The 18,805-nt window shown below is 33.1% G+C and overlaps 2 protein-coding genes across 2 annotated transcripts in view; one reads left to right on the top strand and one right to left on the bottom strand.

The window, feature by feature from the left end:
• LOC140437203 (arrestin domain-containing protein 1-like) overlaps positions 1–15,063 on the top strand; it is a 33,756-nt gene extending 18,693 nt beyond the window's left edge. Inside the window, exons 5-8 of the mRNA XM_072526565.1 lie at positions 3,619–3,801; positions 9,877–10,062; positions 11,503–11,596; positions 14,608–15,063. Coding sequence (XP_072382666.1) covers positions 3,619–3,801; positions 9,877–10,062; positions 11,503–11,596; positions 14,608–14,654 — 510 coding nt within the window. The 3' untranslated portion in view covers positions 14,655–15,063. The remainder of the gene's footprint in view (positions 1–3,618; positions 3,802–9,876; positions 10,063–11,502; positions 11,597–14,607) is intronic.
• Positions 15,064–15,384: 321 nt separating this feature from the next.
• Positions 15,385–18,805, bottom strand: part of rush (pleckstrin homology and FYVE domain containing family member rush hour) — a 34,442-nt gene continuing 31,021 nt past the window's right edge. The window contains exons 8-9 of the mRNA XM_072526566.1: positions 16,317–16,396; positions 15,385–16,239 (exon numbers count right to left, since the gene is read on the bottom strand). Coding sequence (XP_072382667.1) covers positions 16,204–16,239; positions 16,317–16,396 — 116 coding nt within the window. The 3' untranslated portion in view covers positions 15,385–16,203. The remainder of the gene's footprint in view (positions 16,240–16,316; positions 16,397–18,805) is intronic.

Below are 18,805 nucleotides of genomic sequence, written 5' to 3'. Positions count from 1 at the left end.
TCGTAGTTGTACCTCCTTCTCCAAACACCATTTTCACAGATGCCACCAAATATTCTTCTCAGGATCCTTCGTTCAAATATAAGCAGGAGATTTTCATCTGCCTTGGAAATGGTCCATGCCTCTGACCCATATGTCAACACTGGTTGTATAAGGGTTTTGTATATGATTATTTTTGTTTTTTGGCTTAAGTTTCTGCTTCTCATATGTCTACTCAGTCCAAAATAGCATTTGTTTGCTAGGATTATTCTTCGCTTGATTTCTTCCGTCATGACGTTCTCCTTGGTGATCAGGGAGCCTAAGTATGTGAATTTGTCCACCACTTCAAAGGTAGAATTATCAACCGTGAGTTGGTGGCTGATGTTTCTGGCTCTATTGTTGGGTGTTGATGCCATTATCTTAGTTTTATTTTCATTTACTTCGTACATACATAATACCGTTTCATTATTAAATTACCAATAATAAAAACACCGAAAATGATGATTTTTTACACGACTATATTTTATTTAAGAACAAAAGTAAAAATTATAACCATTATCTATCATTAAGTTTTTACTAGGTCTTACGTACAACAACCACAACAATAATTACCAACAGAATCATATCCCGAATACAAAGCATGCGACCAGCTTCCACATCTGTACCATAGTTCTTTATCTTTACCGAAATCACCACAAAGGTCGCATAGTTCCTCAACACCAGTCTCACCTCCACGTCCTTCAACAAAATCTTCATCTAACTTTTCTTCATCAGCAATTTTTTTTTGTATATTATTTTTATTTTTTCTGTTTTTAATACCTTTTATACTAGTCTCAACCCGTTTTTCTAGTTTAATTTTTTTTAAAGCTCGTTTTTTTTCACATTTTTCTAACACATAGGTGTAATAACATTTCATAGGTGTTGAGGTAAGTACTTTTAATTGCTGTTTTGTCCTTTTACCTTTCCCCTTTCCTTATTCGTATTGTGCGTTTAAGAGTTTTATTTTTTTCGGAAATCCCAAAAATTTGTCGTTTGGCATGCTGAATTTCTGCCTGAGTTGGATAAATGGTTCTTGACGTCGATGGAAGTGGATTATTAACTTTAGTTCTGAGTTTTCAGGAAGTAGTGAATTTTGGATTCCTGATGGAAATCAACGGATTAAGTTGATCCTGTATTTGCAGATACCAAAGACTAAAATTCATAGAAATATCTAGTAAACTGGGTGCTCCTAAATTTTCAGACTCCATCCTTGTATTTTCAACAGCTTGTTCGACAGAAATACTATCATCTCCTTTTTGTATTAATTGGCTGAAAACATATGGATTTAAAAGGCCAAATGCCGGCTGCTCGGAATCAACTAACTGCTTTTTCTGCATTAGCAACATTCAAATATGCTTAAGCAAACAGTGGAATCAATTGCAGGGATCTTTAATATTGATGGAGTTTCATGTATGCATCACATTCTTTATACCACGCTTTCAATGGACTGTACACTGCGAGAACCAGCGGTTAGGTCCTGTGCGACGTATGGGGTGGTATTGTCCCTATAATGATGCCATTTGGCGACAAAAATCGTATATTCCTAAAGAAATATGACTACTGTGATTATCTAAGAGCAGTAAGACTGGGTCCTCTATTAATGGTTTTGTAAAATATACTACCCATATGTAGAATAATTCCACAATCATCCACCCAGACTTAATACATTTATAAATAGAACCGTTCGGCCCTCCTTGCTCTAGCGATTCTCAAACGTGAATGTATAATGGTGGAACATACTGTCCTGTTGCACTGATACAGCAACAGACAGTTATTTTCTTCTCACGTTCAAAACTGGTGACAGCCCCTACTTGTTTAATGTGTTTAGAGGCAAGTATTTTGTCAGGTTTGTGAACTGCATTGATGCCTGTTTTGTCTACATTAAATATTCAATGAGGACGAAATTTGTATTTGTCGTACGTTGAAGCCAGATAATGAAAGAATTTATTTAATTCGCTTAAAATGTAATAATTCGATTAACACTGGTAGGTTCCGGTAACCTGTCACTTATTTCAGGATTTACTTTTAAAAACCCATAGAACCAATCTTTACCAGCTTCCTTTCTATATTTGTTGAAAGTATTATTTGTAATTTTATTAGACTTGGCATATGCAAATATTGCAGCATTTAATGATTATATATATATATATATATATATATATATATATATATATATATATATATATATATATATATATATATATATATATATATATATATATATATATATATATATATATATATATATAGAAGCAATATTTGATCTCTCTAATTTCTGTCTCCTATATTATTTGAGAAAACAGGCTTTCTCCCCATACGAAATGATAGTTTATAGCTGACCTTTTTTAAGTAATCAGATAAAGGCATAAAAGGAATACCATACAAAGCAGCTGTCGGTTTTAATTTTCTTTCGCTACGAACGGCCCTCATGGCACGTTTCATTTGTCTGGGCAACCAAGAACACTTCTTTTTAGACTCCATCTGTAAATAAAATTTTTATTTACCGAGAACCAAAGTCATACCAGAAAATATGGAATGATATAATGCGTCTCAGACTTAATTTTATACTTAATTCAAATTAAAACTATTCAGAAATTTTAGAAACAATTTTGACATTATTTGTAAGTAAACCGATAATTTTGATGCGGACAATATCGTACATGCGTACGGAGTTAGCCGACATACATTCCGTCACATCGAAACAAAATCATGTGAAAACAGATGGTAAAATTTCTTTGAAAACACCTAATGTCATTAAAAACTATCTTGTGATACTATTTCAACAATAAAAACTACAGATTATTCACAACAAAGTACTTACAATTAGATTTTTCAGGTGAAATATCCGGAATGGCAAAACATACTTCGACCTCCCGCAATAATGTTTTAACACAGACTACCACGAACGTGACAGCTAACTCATCAAACCTTTTGCGTGTAACAAGGACAGGTAGCTTTATATCGGTAGTGTGATTCCTTTAAAACTTGTTAGCCGCCGTACGGCAATACCCTCCGTTTCCCTAATTTTTATTTGGTACTAATCAGATCTTTATAGATGTTTTATATTGGAATTTTGTACTTTCTACTGACAGACTTTCTGTACTTGCCAGGAAAATCAACCTTTCCCATTATCGTTACTAATTTAATGTTTACTGTAATTGCCTAACATTGGTTTGTATATCTTCTCTCTTCCTATCTTTACATTAAACTCAACGATTATCATCTTTATATCTTGTTGTGGCAAAAAAGTAAAGTACTTTTCTGCATCTTCATAAAACAGTTCTTTTTGTTCCTCTTATTTATTTTCACTAAGCACGTGCACATTTAGGATACTTACACAACTATCTTCCATTTTTATTCTTATACTACAAATTCTGCACTCACACGTATTACACAGACAAACCCAACAGCTCAGTGTTACTCGATTACAACAAAACATATAAATTACAAGATAGTCCAATCGTATTGAGCTCTGTAATCACTTTAACATGAACTCTAGTGATACTTAGACATAAAATGATACAGCTCTTTCGTATTTTCCAAACTTATAGCAAGCCATATGTTACTGCGATTTACATAAAATTAAATTATTTGTATTTTCAGAAACCTATTTCATTTCAAAATGAAAAGACCGTATGTTGTTTATGCTGTGCCGGTGGGGAGATTTCCATGACCTTACGCTTAGAAAAGGACGCATTTATTTTAGGAGAAGAAGCAAAAATCATATTAGACGTTTCTAACATGTCAAGAATCAACATAGAAGAAATAAATTTAACACTTATTAGGGTATGAAAGAGTTATATAACCCGTAAGCAAATAATTTAATTTACGTTAATTATATAGTAAAAGAACCTACTACTAAACAATAAAGAACTAATTATCACAATAGGAGTTGTAAGAATAAAGTAATTAATGTTCAAATTGATATCAAAAATCAAATTAGGGATAGAGTAGGGATGATTACTTTCAGATCAAAATAGGGTACTCAGATACAGGCTTAAAGTACCTTTACAGGAACGTATGCGAACTCATTACTTTATAGCATCCTATAAAATTATTAGACCCTTCGAGATATAGCAAACTGATCACCGCAGATAGTTAAAGTTATCACCAGCATTTTTGCCACAAGGCTCTGGTATCTAATGAGGAAGATTGCCTGTTACCTGTTACACGAATTTTTATGTGGTAATCTATTAAATTCAGTAATTATTTTAAGCATTTTTTTTTAATTTAACTGATATATTTTTATTGGGTGTCTCACGGTGAGTGGCCTATTAGACGTACCTGCCAATCTAAGAGGATTTAAGATCTGAAAATGCAGCTGCACAGGTTTTCGCTAGTGAACTTTTAATGAAAATATTTTTGTGAGCATGTGCTACTTCCGGTTATATCGGAAATAGTCCCCAACTTCATCATTTTATTTGTATTGAATTCTAGGGATACTTTGTTGAGGATACGTTCGGTCAAAGGGTTACCGGTTTAGCGTTATTTGGGTTTTTTGAAAATAATAGACGATTTTGGATACTTGGTGAATTTTAAAATATCTGAAAAACAGTATAAGCTAAAAACTTAAGTGAGCTGCATAGAAGACGAAGGACATATAATATTCTAACTGCGCGAAGCTATGCGCGTTCATGGCATCATTGGCGAGAATTTTTAAATTTGAGCTAATTAACAATTTATTTGTTATGAATGTATCAAAATGCTCGAGTGCAGTTTCTTGCCTTTGGAAACGGTAAAAGTCTACATGTTGAAACACCGTTCTGCGAAAACAGCAAAAAATTAGAAAACTAAAATATTTTAAAAATTTTAAACCGAATTTAAAATTGTTCGCCAATATGAAAATGAAGAAAACTAGACCTTTTTCGGTCTTTACCTACTACGGGGTGCAGGTAGGTCAGTGATCAGTTTGAAAATCTCTCGATATCTATTTTAAAATTCTGATTTTATTGCGGTGATGAGTTTGTACTATCTACGAATTGATTTATGCTAATTGGTGATGAGTTTATATGTACCATCTTTACAGATGGTCATCTGCCCACGCGAGTGATAAGGGAGATCAATGAGTATCTCCACCCGCTATTAAAAACTAAAATTAACGATTATTATTACATACTAAAATTATGAAAAAAAAAAACAGAAAGTCCAAATTTTATTTTTACGTATTAGAAGATTTTCCGGATGAACAAAATAGGCATTTATTTAAATTACAGGGTCTATAACACTTTTCAAATCTTGCTCTACGTACTGGCTACGTTTTATTGTTTGCCAAACATGCTTTGCACCATTTACACATGATGAATTGCATTTAATCTGAACCAGAAAGGAGCATTAACTTTGACAATAAATTTTGGTCAGTTCCTTTAATTCTGACGTTGGATTTTCAGTACTAACATAAAGACTTAGAATGCGAGTGGCCAAAGTGAGCCATCGAGAATGACTTAACTTTCAACGGCTTCAGTTTAATAAATCCACAGAACATTCCCCTGTAGAAACTGCGAAACAAATATTTCTGATCGGCACTTAAGTCAATGAAATCTACTTCTGGTAACTCACAGTCAATGTTATAGTTTACACCTTGCATATTTTCGCACTGCTTTATTTGATTTCCTATAGTTCCTGCAGAAGCTCTTGGACATAGAGTTTGACCTTCAAGCTTTTGGAAGTTATCTTAAAGGCAATTCATTAGCATGAAGCCAATTAGTATTGGCAGACAAATCTTTGTAAAGGGCGTCCAATTTTAATTCTAGTTGAGAAATTGCACCATTTTTTCTTCCCGAGTTTACCACGATTTCATCACAGCCAACTACCACTAGTTCTAGATAATATTTATAACTTTCAGCTATAAAGTTATCCACTAGAGCCGATCTAGAAAGGACTACTGTGTGACCTAAAAATATAGAACTAATGAAATATGCTCTTCGCGTACGGTTCTTCTGTGAGGGTTGCCTTCAATATTTTCGATAACAAAGGTTTCATCTTTCCTTTCCTTCCACTTATGGCCTTCAAAGTTTCTAAGGAATTTTGCATAAAACCTTTTCTTGATTGCTTTTCTGTTTACTTCTGTCTATTAATTCCAAGGTCGTTAGCACTGCCGTTGCAACAGCTGCTGCAGATCTGTCCGATAGTCCATAGCGGTCACAGACTGTCGCCAGGATAGGAAGTTTGAAATAAATTTTTGTACACTTTATTTCTCCATCGATACTCCCATGCAAAGTGGAAGACAATTTAGAATCAATTTCTATATCAGTTTCTAGCTTCCGCTTTCTTGATAAGTTAATGTTGCTTTCGTGTTGAACGGATTGTTGTAGTTCCTTTCTTTGTAGTTCAAAATTTTCACATTTGCAGTGCTGATATCAAACAGACGAGTGTTCTCGGTTTGAAGTTCCTGGACACGTAATTTGTAACTATCATTATTCTTAACTTCCGGATACCTCATAAGTTTCAAATACTTGTCATGATGAGTTTTTATTAATTATTGTAAAACATGTTTTATTGTTATGGTAGGAATTGAAGCTTTTTTGCCACACACTTAAAATTTTGTCAGACAGTACGGTAGATATCTCAAAAATCGTTGATTTCTTCCCTGAGTTTGGAGATTTTAAATTTTACCTTGTCTATAAATAACAGTCTTTCGAAGGAAGTATGTTACATTTAAAATCTGCAGGAGGATAAATTAACGGGTACTCAATTTATTGACTAGAATAACATATCTTTGAAGAACTCATATTTTAGGACACGATCACCGAAAACCACAAAACTGTTCAATGTTCACGACTAACGGCACGTTCACACAGGGAAGTCCGTTTTACTGGTTCCTTTTTAACGGATACTTTATAAATTTATGTTCTGTAAACATAGGCACCATATAACGTTCAACGGAACCCTCATTCTGGATGCGATGTGAACAGAAAAATCACAGTGTTTACGCCGTTATTCTACAAGGATGGACGCTGTTGTGTTGTATTGGTACTATCGTCGGAGAAGGAAGATTCGACGTTATTGGCAGCATCCACTTAGGGCTCAAAGATCTAGAGAGGGTGCTTACAATTTACTTATGAGTCAGTTACGAGGTGATGAATCGAAATTTTACAATTAATTTCGTATGTCAATGTCTACTTTTGATGAACTTCTTAAACTATTGGAAAAGGATTTAAAAAAACAAGATACTCAATGGGAGAAATGTATCTGCCCAGAAGAAAAACTAGCGATATTTTTAAGGTACGTACTTTTATGTTTAAAACTCAGACAGATCTACTAACGTAGCATCACTGTATACAGATTGTACTGGCGATAGTGCACAATCAGTAGGCTGTGGTCTGCTAGAATCACTGTATACAGATTGTACTGGCGATAGTGCACTATCAGTAGGCTGTGGTCTGCTAAAATAGCCCTGGGATTGATAGTGACTAGTACCAGATGTTTGTGTATAGGCTGACCACTCATAAGTTGACTGGCCAACTCTCCTATGTTTAATATTTTGTAGTAGGTTTATCACCCCTGATTGGAATTCCAAAGTTTGGTCATCATCAAGCAAAGCCAAGGACGGCAAAATACCTTTGAAGAACGATAAATTGCAATCATCCTGCTCAATTTTCTTCGGTTTTATCTGATAGTCAATGTAGGACATCATTTTGGCATCAATTTCATTAAAATTTCTTTTGGCTGGTGCTCTGCGTTTTGGCAGGGAGCTAGATTTTGTTTGTCCTTTTGACTGTCATTGTCAAGATGTGTCATTGTAGTCACACTGTTATCTTCGTTTGTAGGTTCATTCGATGTCGTGGTGTCATCTTCGGTGTGTTCTTCAGTTTGTTTAGCAAAGACGTAGCAGCAGCAACTACTTTTTTCAAAAACAGCATCTGATTATGGTATTTGTAGGGCTTCATGTTTGAGACAGCGGAACCAGACGTCTTGCAATGCTTGTTATCTTTTAGTGTTCTCACCCAGGCATCTCTCATCTGTCTCCACTTTTTCATAACAAGTTTTCCTAAAACAAGTATAAAACAATTTTATTTTAAGGTATGCAGCATCCGGGTGTTCATTTAAAGATCTTCATTACACCTATCGCGTTGGTGTATCGACTATTAGCAATATTATTAAAGAAGTTTCAAGATGCATATGGAACAATTTAAGTGAAAAATTTATGCGACTTCCTACATCAGTTGACGAATGGGAACAGATAGCAAGTGGATTTAACAAAAAAGCTAATTTTCCCCACTGTCTCGGAGCTGTCGACGGAAAACATATCCGACTTAAAAAACCATTAAATATCGGTTCACTGTATATCAATTACAAGGATTTTTTTCCATCATACTATTAGCTATCGTAGACTCCGACTTACAGTACCGTACTTTGTATACGTCAATGTCGGATCTTATCGAAAAGAGTGCGATTCATCAATATTAAAGGAGACAATATTTTGGAAAATGATGCTAGACGGCAGTCTACAAATACCAGCACCATGCCCATTAACAGGAGGCTCAGAAACGAGAGTTCCTTATGTGGTCATTGGAGACGAAGGTTTCGGATTACACGAAAATTTACTAAGGCCGTTTGGCGGGACGCATCTGGACAAAAATAAGCGAATATTCAACTATCGTTTGACTAGAGCTAGGAGATACGTTGAATGTGCCTTCGATTACTTATCTAATAAGTGGAAAATATTCCATCGGCCTCTAGACATCGATAAAACAACAGTTGTATGGACTGTTAAGGCACGTACTATTCTACACAACTCTATAAGAGACAAGGAGGGCTTAAACAGTGATAATAACGTATCTGAAGAATTTAGTTACGAAAACCTAACCCATGAAGTAAGAACACGAGGTGGTAATACTGCAAATTTAGTTCGAACAGAATTCGTAAACTATTTCATGTCCGAAGCTGGATCAGTTCCATGACAGGATGAAGCTATTCAGAATGTAATTAAATAATAAAACAGACACTTACCGAACTCTTGTCTTTGTCCCATAGCCTCAAAATCCTCCATTAAAATAACGCATATTTCGCGCCAACTTGCAGTATTGTCTTTGTATTTATCCAGCGTCTTGTCCCAAAGGACTCTCCTATCTTCCACCAAACTAATTAACATTTCCTTGTCTATTAACTTTTTTCACTTGACCTTGGTTGACATGGTTGATCTGTGATTATAATAATTATTACACACAATGCACGAGCGCGTTATCTATGAATTTACAATAAAAAATACGAGTCAAAACCTGTCGCATCACTCCCTCTCCTACACCCCGCCCGCCACGGACACAGTATCTATCCGTTAAAATTCTACGTATACGTGTATTTTTAACTGTTCCGTCGTCCAGTATTCGATGACAAAACGGAATGTCATTTTTTAACGGAACTATATTTTTTACTTTATACGGAATACTGTGCCATGTGTGAAGTCGCTCATACAACTACATACGCCATCGACGAAAAAAACACGTACACGATAAAACGGAACAGTAAAACAGAGACATGTGTGAACGGGCCGTAACTGCAAACTAATGTACGTAGCGCGCGGAATAACAACTTTACTTTACTTAATCAGTAGACCCATTTGTACCTTTCGGTGTTGGGCCGAAATAACAAACAGTACTGAAATTCGCAGCACACCCCGCCGACGTGACGGATCAAGTCAGGACCCAGCTTCTCTTAATAATTCCAACATTTTTTTTTTCGTTTTTCAAAATCCCGTAGAGGGCAGAAGATGTAATTTTATCAAAAAGTCGTAATAATACTCTCTTATTACCGTTACTAAAGGTACCTTTTGGTGGGTATTCCAAATCAATTTGTAATTTGTTTTTAAATTTTGCAATTATCACTCCACCCTAATATAAATCAATAAAATGATTTTTATTTCAGATAATGGATTTTAAAACACAGGGAATAAGATATGAAAAGACAAAGGAGATTTTAATAACTGAAACCGAACTAGGTGTCGGAGCACATGGACAGAAAACATTATTCATTACTTTTAAAATTCCTCAATCGATTGTCATACAAAATTTAGTTAAATGTAATTTAATAAAAGAGTCATTTAGGTTACGAGTAAGTAAGTCTGAAGGTGGAATTTCTATAATGATTGAAATGGCTACATAAATGAGATCGAGTGGCTGTACTGTAAATGGAATTAAGAAATTATACTTATGTACACTTCCCGTCATATAAAACTGGTACACTTTTTTTTCCCAATGTAAACCTGTGTTCAGACTGGACACAATGGTTCGTGAATCAATTCGTTGTTGCCATCACAGATAACGGAATTTCAGTAAATTTAAATAAAACTTAAAATGCAAAAAATAACGTTCAAAAATGTATAAAGTATTAAGATAGGTATTATTTTTATTATTAACAACAAAAAACCGTATCTAATAAATTTAATAACCAGAGAGAGGATTAAGTTAATGTCCAAAATGTTAAACGATATTTAAACGTAGGGTATTGGCACAGGAAACATTGGAATGCATCTACTGTAATTTTATACTTTACTTAATTACTTACCGAACACAAACTGTTGACTGTATGTTATGTCAATAAGTTTAGTAACAGGCAAACTACTTAAATTAATTTATTACTTATTACATAAACGATAAATGTGAAAAACTAACATTATACTTTATCCTACGTAGGAAAATGCTTTTCAAAACGTGACAGTATTACATTACAATCCAATATCTCACTGTAATGTTCCTTATGGAGGTTGAATCTACACCCTAATTGTAATCCGTTTTTATCTATAAATAGACTACTACTTTTTTACATTATTATGTATAAAATGTAAACACTAAACATTTACCTACCCATTGACATGCATATTTTTTTCAAAATTAAATGATTTACGGTGTATAAATGATAATGAGAATAAAATTAAGCGGCGTAAGATATCATCGTCTGTCTTAAAAAATCCTCTTATAACAGAACTAAAAACTTCTCGAACATATCCGAACGATTAAACATAAAAAATATTGCTTACCATCAGTCACATTTGACAAGTTTGTCAAAATGAAATATTTTCACAAATTATAATTAAACACGAATCAATGTATGGGTACTGAGATAATGGAAAATTTCAAAATTAATAGAATTTTTTGAGATGTATGTTTAAATATAAATGTGACTGACTGATCGAGAATGCTCGATATTGTTTTAGATTTTAATATACTAAAAACTTGCGACCTGTCGCACAGCTCTGCTTTTAGCTGGTTTGATATAATATTTTCGTTGAACTGGCAACGTTGCCTTCGAAATTAGAATGACACATGTGAAAAGCTCAATTTACACAACTTAAAAAACACGATTTTCGATTATAAGAGTTGTACCAGTTTTTTATGACGCGAACGGTACCATAAAATTATATAATATGTAATATAAGTAATGTATTTATCCGTATAATCGCATAACTTGTTTCAGTCGTTACATAAAAATTCCACCTCTACATTTAAAATATTACCAAGAAAACTTAAACATTAAAATACTGTATTATTTCAGGTTGAGGCTGGTCTCCCTTTGCTTCATCGGAATCTTGTCATTGATACATTTATAAAGTTAGGACATGTTGCATTGAATGCTACAACAAACTTAGGTAGTATGTTTCTTTTATTTTTATTTAAAAAATCCGACAGCTTACAAATTATCTTCTCTGGCAAAAATCAACATTTTCTTACCCCTCCTTAATTTTAACACAGTCGCTGCCTATCGAAGCGAATGGAAATCGGTTAGGAGCCATTTTGCGTTTTCGAAATTTAAAACAGTTATTATTTCTTAATATTGCGTTTTTAAGGTATTATTATCATTATCTTAAAGATTTTCATAATTCTGTCAAATTCTTTTATATCACGCTCTAGCGCGTGATCGGCACTAGTGGTCCGTTTTCTCTCCCGATAGACGAATCACGCACTCGCGCGTGTCACGATGTATTCTTATTTATACTAATTTGTAAGTAATAAGTTACAATATAAGTAAATCAAATGCATTTAAAAACTTAAACTGATATACAAAAATCAAAGTGCAAAAAATAGAATACTTCAGTTTACAAAATAATAATACTTTTGATATATAAACGTAAAAATACTAAAACTAACACTCCCTAGAATACACTTATTTTCTTGGAAATATGTAATTTTATATGAATATGGGATACGAAATATAGGGCGTTCAATTATCAAGTTACTTATGAGTTATTTCAGCGCAGTCTAAACAATAGCTAGGATCTCTAGGGCAGGTTGAACATATGTAGATCGTATCTTTTCTTTTGCCATTTTTGTAGCAGTTTTTACACTGCTTTCTCAAAATTTTTCCAGGCTTTTTTTCTTGTCGTGTCTTTAAAACTTTAGAAGGCCATCTAAGAGTCTTTCTTTCACCCGGATGGTACGCAAGCATCTGATCTTGCTTATCTACACCAGACATATATTTATTATATTGGATAATTGGAATCGGTTTTACTTTCTTCTCTTGTCGTCTGATAAGAATTTCCAACATATCATTCTTATATTCAGTGGAAATATATGCAACCTCTTTTATCTTTCCATTTATCGATCATTGTGCCATTCGCATACTTTAGTATAGTTTCATATAGTTAACACTTTGTCCTTTACTTCCCGGGGAAATGATTTTCTATTAGCTCGCTTAGTTTTTATATGCAAGAGTTCATACGAGTTATAATAATTATCCATATACAAGCTATGTCCAATACCTAAAAATTCTTCCATTAAATTTAGGACAACTTTTTCTGTGTGCCCGTTTCCTCCACAATCATCTAACATGACTGTCAACTGTGCAAACCATGAATTTTAATACTACTCCTCCAGATGTCGTCAACATATATAATTTTATTCCATATTTGTGGCGTTTTTTTATATATTGGCGAAAACTTACACGACCACGCCATAGCACCATGGATTCATCGAGTGAAAGTTCACGTCCTGGGTAATATATTTGAGACATTCGAGAGTTAAAATAAATAATAACCTTCCCTACTTTATACAACCTGTCCACTGGAGTTACTTCACCATCCCGAGGATTTTCGGCAAAATGTAAGGATCGCAGTAGTAAAAGAAAACGATTTCTACTCATATTGTCTGCAAATACACTAAACCTAAATAGATAGTCAGTTTTCCAATAATCTTGAATCCGGTTATAAATCCGGAATAATCAATGGGTTCATTTCTTGGAACAATTCCAAGTAAACTCTCAGTAACTCTCGTAAAAGGAAAAAATTTCATAGATCCTGAATCGTTCTTCCATTCCAATTCTTCTATGTTTTCTGGTTGATAAACTGTTTGAGTTATTTGTTCATCTATATCGTTTTCTGAGTCTGAATACTCTGAATTATTAGGTAAAAACTCGTCATTACTGTTACAATCGAAATCAGAATCCTCTACAGCATTATCAGACAACACTTCTTCCAATGTTGCTAATAATTCTGCCTCAGATAATAGTTATTTAACCAACAAGTGTATTAATAAGGGCGATTAACAACTGAGATATTGTAACGCGTGAGCGTTAATGTTCGAGATTGTTAATCGCCATTTTTAATTCCCGAGTTCGTTACGAAACTTTTCCGTCGATCGTACTTTTCAGAAATAAAGATATCTTAATGTAAATATTTATTTACTTAACGATAAACAACCATTTTTTCAGCTTTCATTGACTTTATTCAAAGTTTCCTTAGTGGTAGTTTTATTATAGTAAACATTAATATTCGAAATAGTGCAATTACTGTGATTAAAGGAAGATATTGATAAATGATTATCTGCTGTATAGCATTTTGACAAATTTATATTTAAGTCTTCTTGGACCTCTGTAAATTCTGTGATAGAAGAAGTTAAATTAAACTCTTCGTCAATATCCATCCTTTGATTTTTCAAATTACAGAATTTTAAACAATAAAGTAAATAATGACATACAATGACAGATAGTACTAACAGCGGCTACTTCATTTTAAATTAATTTTTTAGTGGGAATATAAATAGGTATATGTTTGGTTGCCTACACCACAGGTCACTGCCAATCACAGAGCGTTTAATTAATTTATGCAAGCAGTGTATGTTGTGTTGCCTATAATAAAATCGTTAATTTATAGAAAATCATTCATTAATAGGGGTCATTAATCAATGATTTTGAGGGTGTTAAAATTGATCATAAATGGACGGTCGACGGAAAAGTCTTTTATTATCGTATTTACCTCTTTTAGGACGTGAGGATTCTGCTAATTCTGTATCTCTATCTGTTATGATTTTTATAACTACTTAAAACCAAAAACAAAAAAATCAAAACCGGTTACAAAATAATGTTGATTATAACCTTCGCACAGTGCCTACCCTTCAGCACTCACTTAAAGTTAAGGCCGAACTAACTACACGACTTGTAAAAAATCTAGACAGATCACTCGCTGGTGCGTGAATGGGACCTGACTGATGTAACCATATCACGCGCTGGCGCGTGATCGGCAGCGAATGGATTAAAGAGGGGTTCCACTGTAATAATAATTTTGCGGGGATACTACACTTCTCTCGCATAGTTTTACAGATTGTTAGTTTTGTATGACAATTTTAAAAATTTTTATTTTTATATAATTTTTTTGTTTGTTTTTAGATGAAATAGAAAACATACTTCCTCCGCCATACCAAGAACGTTACTGAATTTTAATATTGACAATATTGAAAATATAATAATATTTTGATATTATTAGGGAAAAAAATAATATTTAACTATTTTTATCTAAAAATTATAAAGTTATAAGCACCACTAATACTTAAGAGTTATTGCCTCAAAGTTAATATTTTGAATTTTATTGTAACTTTCTAAAAAATAATTGTGTGATATAAATAAAGATCTTGTTTAATCGAAACCCTTTATCAAGTAAAATTGTGTTAATGAAAGAGTTTTCAAAAAAGTAAAAATGTATGTAAAAAATGAAAACCAATTTAAAAACAACAGGAATGTTATGCAAATTTCTAGTAAACGAGAAAGTGTTAATTAAAAGAAAGGAATATATTGTGAAAATAAATTATTGTGGTTTTGAAATAAAGATCTTGTTCAATTATATTTTTTTATTTAATCCCTTACTGAAGTAAATTTTTATAGTTTTCATGGGAGGGAGTAGTGAATAGGAAAGTTGCGGAATATAGAAAGCTCAAGTCAAAGTACCTATATAATATTGATTATTCTTTCTTATAGGGTGATAATTATGTCACAATTTGCAATGATTTATTCAAGACAGTTCTCTTATTGGTATTCTAAATTGTGAGACATTAAGTCCACTTACGAGTAAAACAACTGTTAACTGTCTAAATTTTTTTAAATTTTATTTGCGATTTTTTATTTTAACGATATTTTTAATGGAGGAAGTTCAAAATGAAAAACACTAAATAATGTAATAAATAGTAGACATTATATTTCTTACAATATATACAATTTAAAAATACAAAACTATTATTACACATATTTGTATAAAAAGATGTTTTGATTTATTAACAAAGAGAATTTATTCAAGGAATTGTAAGCCATACTTAAAACCCTATTCACATATACATATTTACTATATTTAAATTATTCTGTCTGGCATATCTTTATCAATCTGCATGAAATCGAATCAGAAAATCTTTTCACCATAACCGAGAATTACGGTGATATAGGGTTGCTATAATATCACGGCTCATTGGACGGATAATTGAAACAGAGTAACTTGGTAAATTATTGCAATATTAAACTTAACCGTTGCAAAACACCGTGCGATCCTTATTTAACCGACCAACATTTAGCACGTCTTGTTTGAAGAGCTACAATGTTGGCGGAACATATATATTATACATTAACTCTCGAGAACTCGACACGGACAAAGGAGACAGAAAAATCTAAATAAAGTTGTATATATATATATATATATATATATATATATATATATATATATATATATATATATATATATATATATATATTTATATATATTAGGGTTTGCAGAATATAAATGTCCTATGTTTTATTAATTAAAATCTCTATATCCTTATTATATATAATTTTTTTTTAAATAATTTACACAGGAATTCATTGTATGTATTAATATTATTTTCGTGTATGTGTATATAACAATGAGTTCATATTAAAAATAGAATCATTTTACAAACTAAAATTACTTTAACGTCAGATATGATTCCAAGTGGAAGTAAAGTATGTCGGTGTAGATTAATATTATTCGGATTTTTCATTATCGCCATAGAATTTGGGCTAAAAAATATAATAATGTAAATTATTGTATACATGAAATAAAAAATAGACCAATATTTAAAAAAAAGGATGCATACCAGGTCATGAGCTTCAGGTTTATTCATTTCACCCTCATCGTCATCTGAGTCATCTTCTCCAGAAGATTCCGCATTTGTACCTGAAATGTGAACAATTGTTGATTTTTTTTTAACAGCATTAAAATACACAACAAAACAATAAATTTTGCATAGACTGGAATGTCATAGTCAAACATATCTTAGCTATGAATTCCACATTGTTATTCAAATGAAGATAATGTTCCGCTAATTGTTTAAATGTTTTTCAAATTAAGTAGTGTTATCTAATTTTTAAAGAAATCCAGTCCACCCCTCAATAATAAACCAAACAAGCGTTCTGCACTGAGCTAATTAAACAAAAAAATTGATTAAAGATAAAACTTTTATAAAGATAGGTATCGTAAACAAAGTACACCGAACAATAAAGACGCAATTAATAAAGCTGAAAAAGATATGAAAAACAAATGGTATATGTTTTAAAAAATGCGTCAATTGCAAGATACCTGAAAGTTAGCGATCCGTCAAAAGCTTCAGATTACACTCAATGGAACGTTACCACTTATCAAAACCAGTAACGTATGCTGGATACGCACCGATGACGAAAAGACAAATATATTTCTTCAACACCTGGAAACTACTCGATTTCCCTAAGAGTTACACACTAAAGAAGAGGAAGACAATCATTAACATTTGGACTGCCCATTAAACCTTTTAAACATACCGAAATTGCCGATACATTACTCAACACAAATAAAACGAAAGCCTCTGGTTATGAACTGATTACTGAATTTGTCTTGTTCCAACATCTAAAAAATACACTTTTGTTGTTAACATAAATTTACAACGACGTACCAAGAATACGCTATTTTCAGCAATGAAAAGTGGCACAAGTAATGTTAATCCACAAAACGGTTAAACTCTTAGAACTGGGTTTCGTCAACTTCCGGGTTTAAGCGCGTTGATTATCATTGCACCGATGAGTTAGATTACCAGATAACTGGATGGAATCAATGTTTGTAACCATTCCAAAAAAAAAGGGACGCTAAATAATGTGGCGGCTATAAACTTATTAAAATAATGTAGCGAAAATATTGCATTGCCGCATATATCAACTTTGTGGATTGCTGGTGATAAGCAGTTTGGTTTACGAAGCGGTATGGGTACTCGGGAAGCGTATGCGAATATTTTACAAAAAAGCATTGAGCTTCGAAAAAATATTTACGTATGTTTTATAAATTTCGAGAAGGCCTTTACTAGAGTATCACATACATAACATTTCGATGCTTAGGCTTAGTTGGCCTGGACACGTATCACATCAGGTTGCTCAAAAAGCTTCACTAAAATCAGACCGCTTGCATTAGGGTAGATCAGTGGGTTTCAGCTCAAGTTCCTATTAAGCATGGCGTCAGACAGAGATATGTTGTGTCACCGACGTTATTTAATGTCTACTCAGTATTAGTGTTTGGAATAACGTTAAACAATCGTAGCAAAGGTGTTGAAATAGGTGGTGAAATTATAAATAATATCAGATACTCCGATGATAGCGCCATAATGGTAGAGAGACTAGAAGATCTTTAAACTCTGTTGAACGCAGTAAACAATATATACAACGAAAATGGCTTATCCATCAACGCAAAGAAAACGAAATGGATGATAGTCAAACAAAATTAATATTAAAGACTCAGTACTAAAACTAGACAAAAAACTCTGGAGATGTGGAACGCTTTAGATATCTGGTTAGCTGGATTGACTGCAGAGTTGAGAGTGACGAAGAAAACCAGAATAGAACTGGCACGCAAAAGCTTTTTTAGCTGCCGTTCTGTATGAGACAATAGAAGTATCTCGTTGAATACGCGTCTAATAGTGCTAAAGTGCAACGTCTGGTCGGCTTTAGAATCAAGTGCAAAAATCTAAATAGATTGGAGTTGTGGGATTAACGTCGCATGCTCAAAATCCCGTAGACAGAACACATATCCATCGAACGTGTGCTAGAAACAATGCACAGGGAGCGAGAATTGATCAACACCATCAACATAAGAAAGGTCTAATACTTCGGTCATATATTGAGAGGACCTAAATATCGCTTACTCCAGTTGATCATTCAGGGCAAAATAAAAGAAAAACGCTGGGTCATAAGAAAACAACTGCCCTGGATGCGTAGCACTAGACAATGGGCAGATCGAATGGTCGAGGAATTGTTGCATATAGCTACCGACCGAGAACCATTCCAGCAGCTTGCTAACATGACCACAGCATTGAAAACAATGATGGCACACAAAAGAAGAAGAACCACTTTCGGATAGCGCAAAGTACTTCGGTATTCAAAATGATAGGCGACTTACCAGGGAAAATCACATTTTTAATAAACGTTAACATCTTTCAGCTATCTGGTGATGAGCAAGCGAATCTAATATTGGAATCTTACAAAAATTTCAATCGAAAGTTTCTAGGAAGATTGTTAACACTCCTTATAACGTTGTCGATGAATTCTTATTTCGTGATCTTTCTGT

The sequence above is a fragment of the Diabrotica undecimpunctata genome, chromosome 3, assembly GCF_040954645.1.
Source record: "Diabrotica undecimpunctata isolate CICGRU chromosome 3, icDiaUnde3, whole genome shotgun sequence".
NCBI lineage: Eukaryota > Metazoa > Arthropoda > Insecta > Coleoptera > Chrysomelidae > Diabrotica > Diabrotica undecimpunctata.
This window is presented reverse-complemented; position numbering and strand designations above follow the sequence as displayed.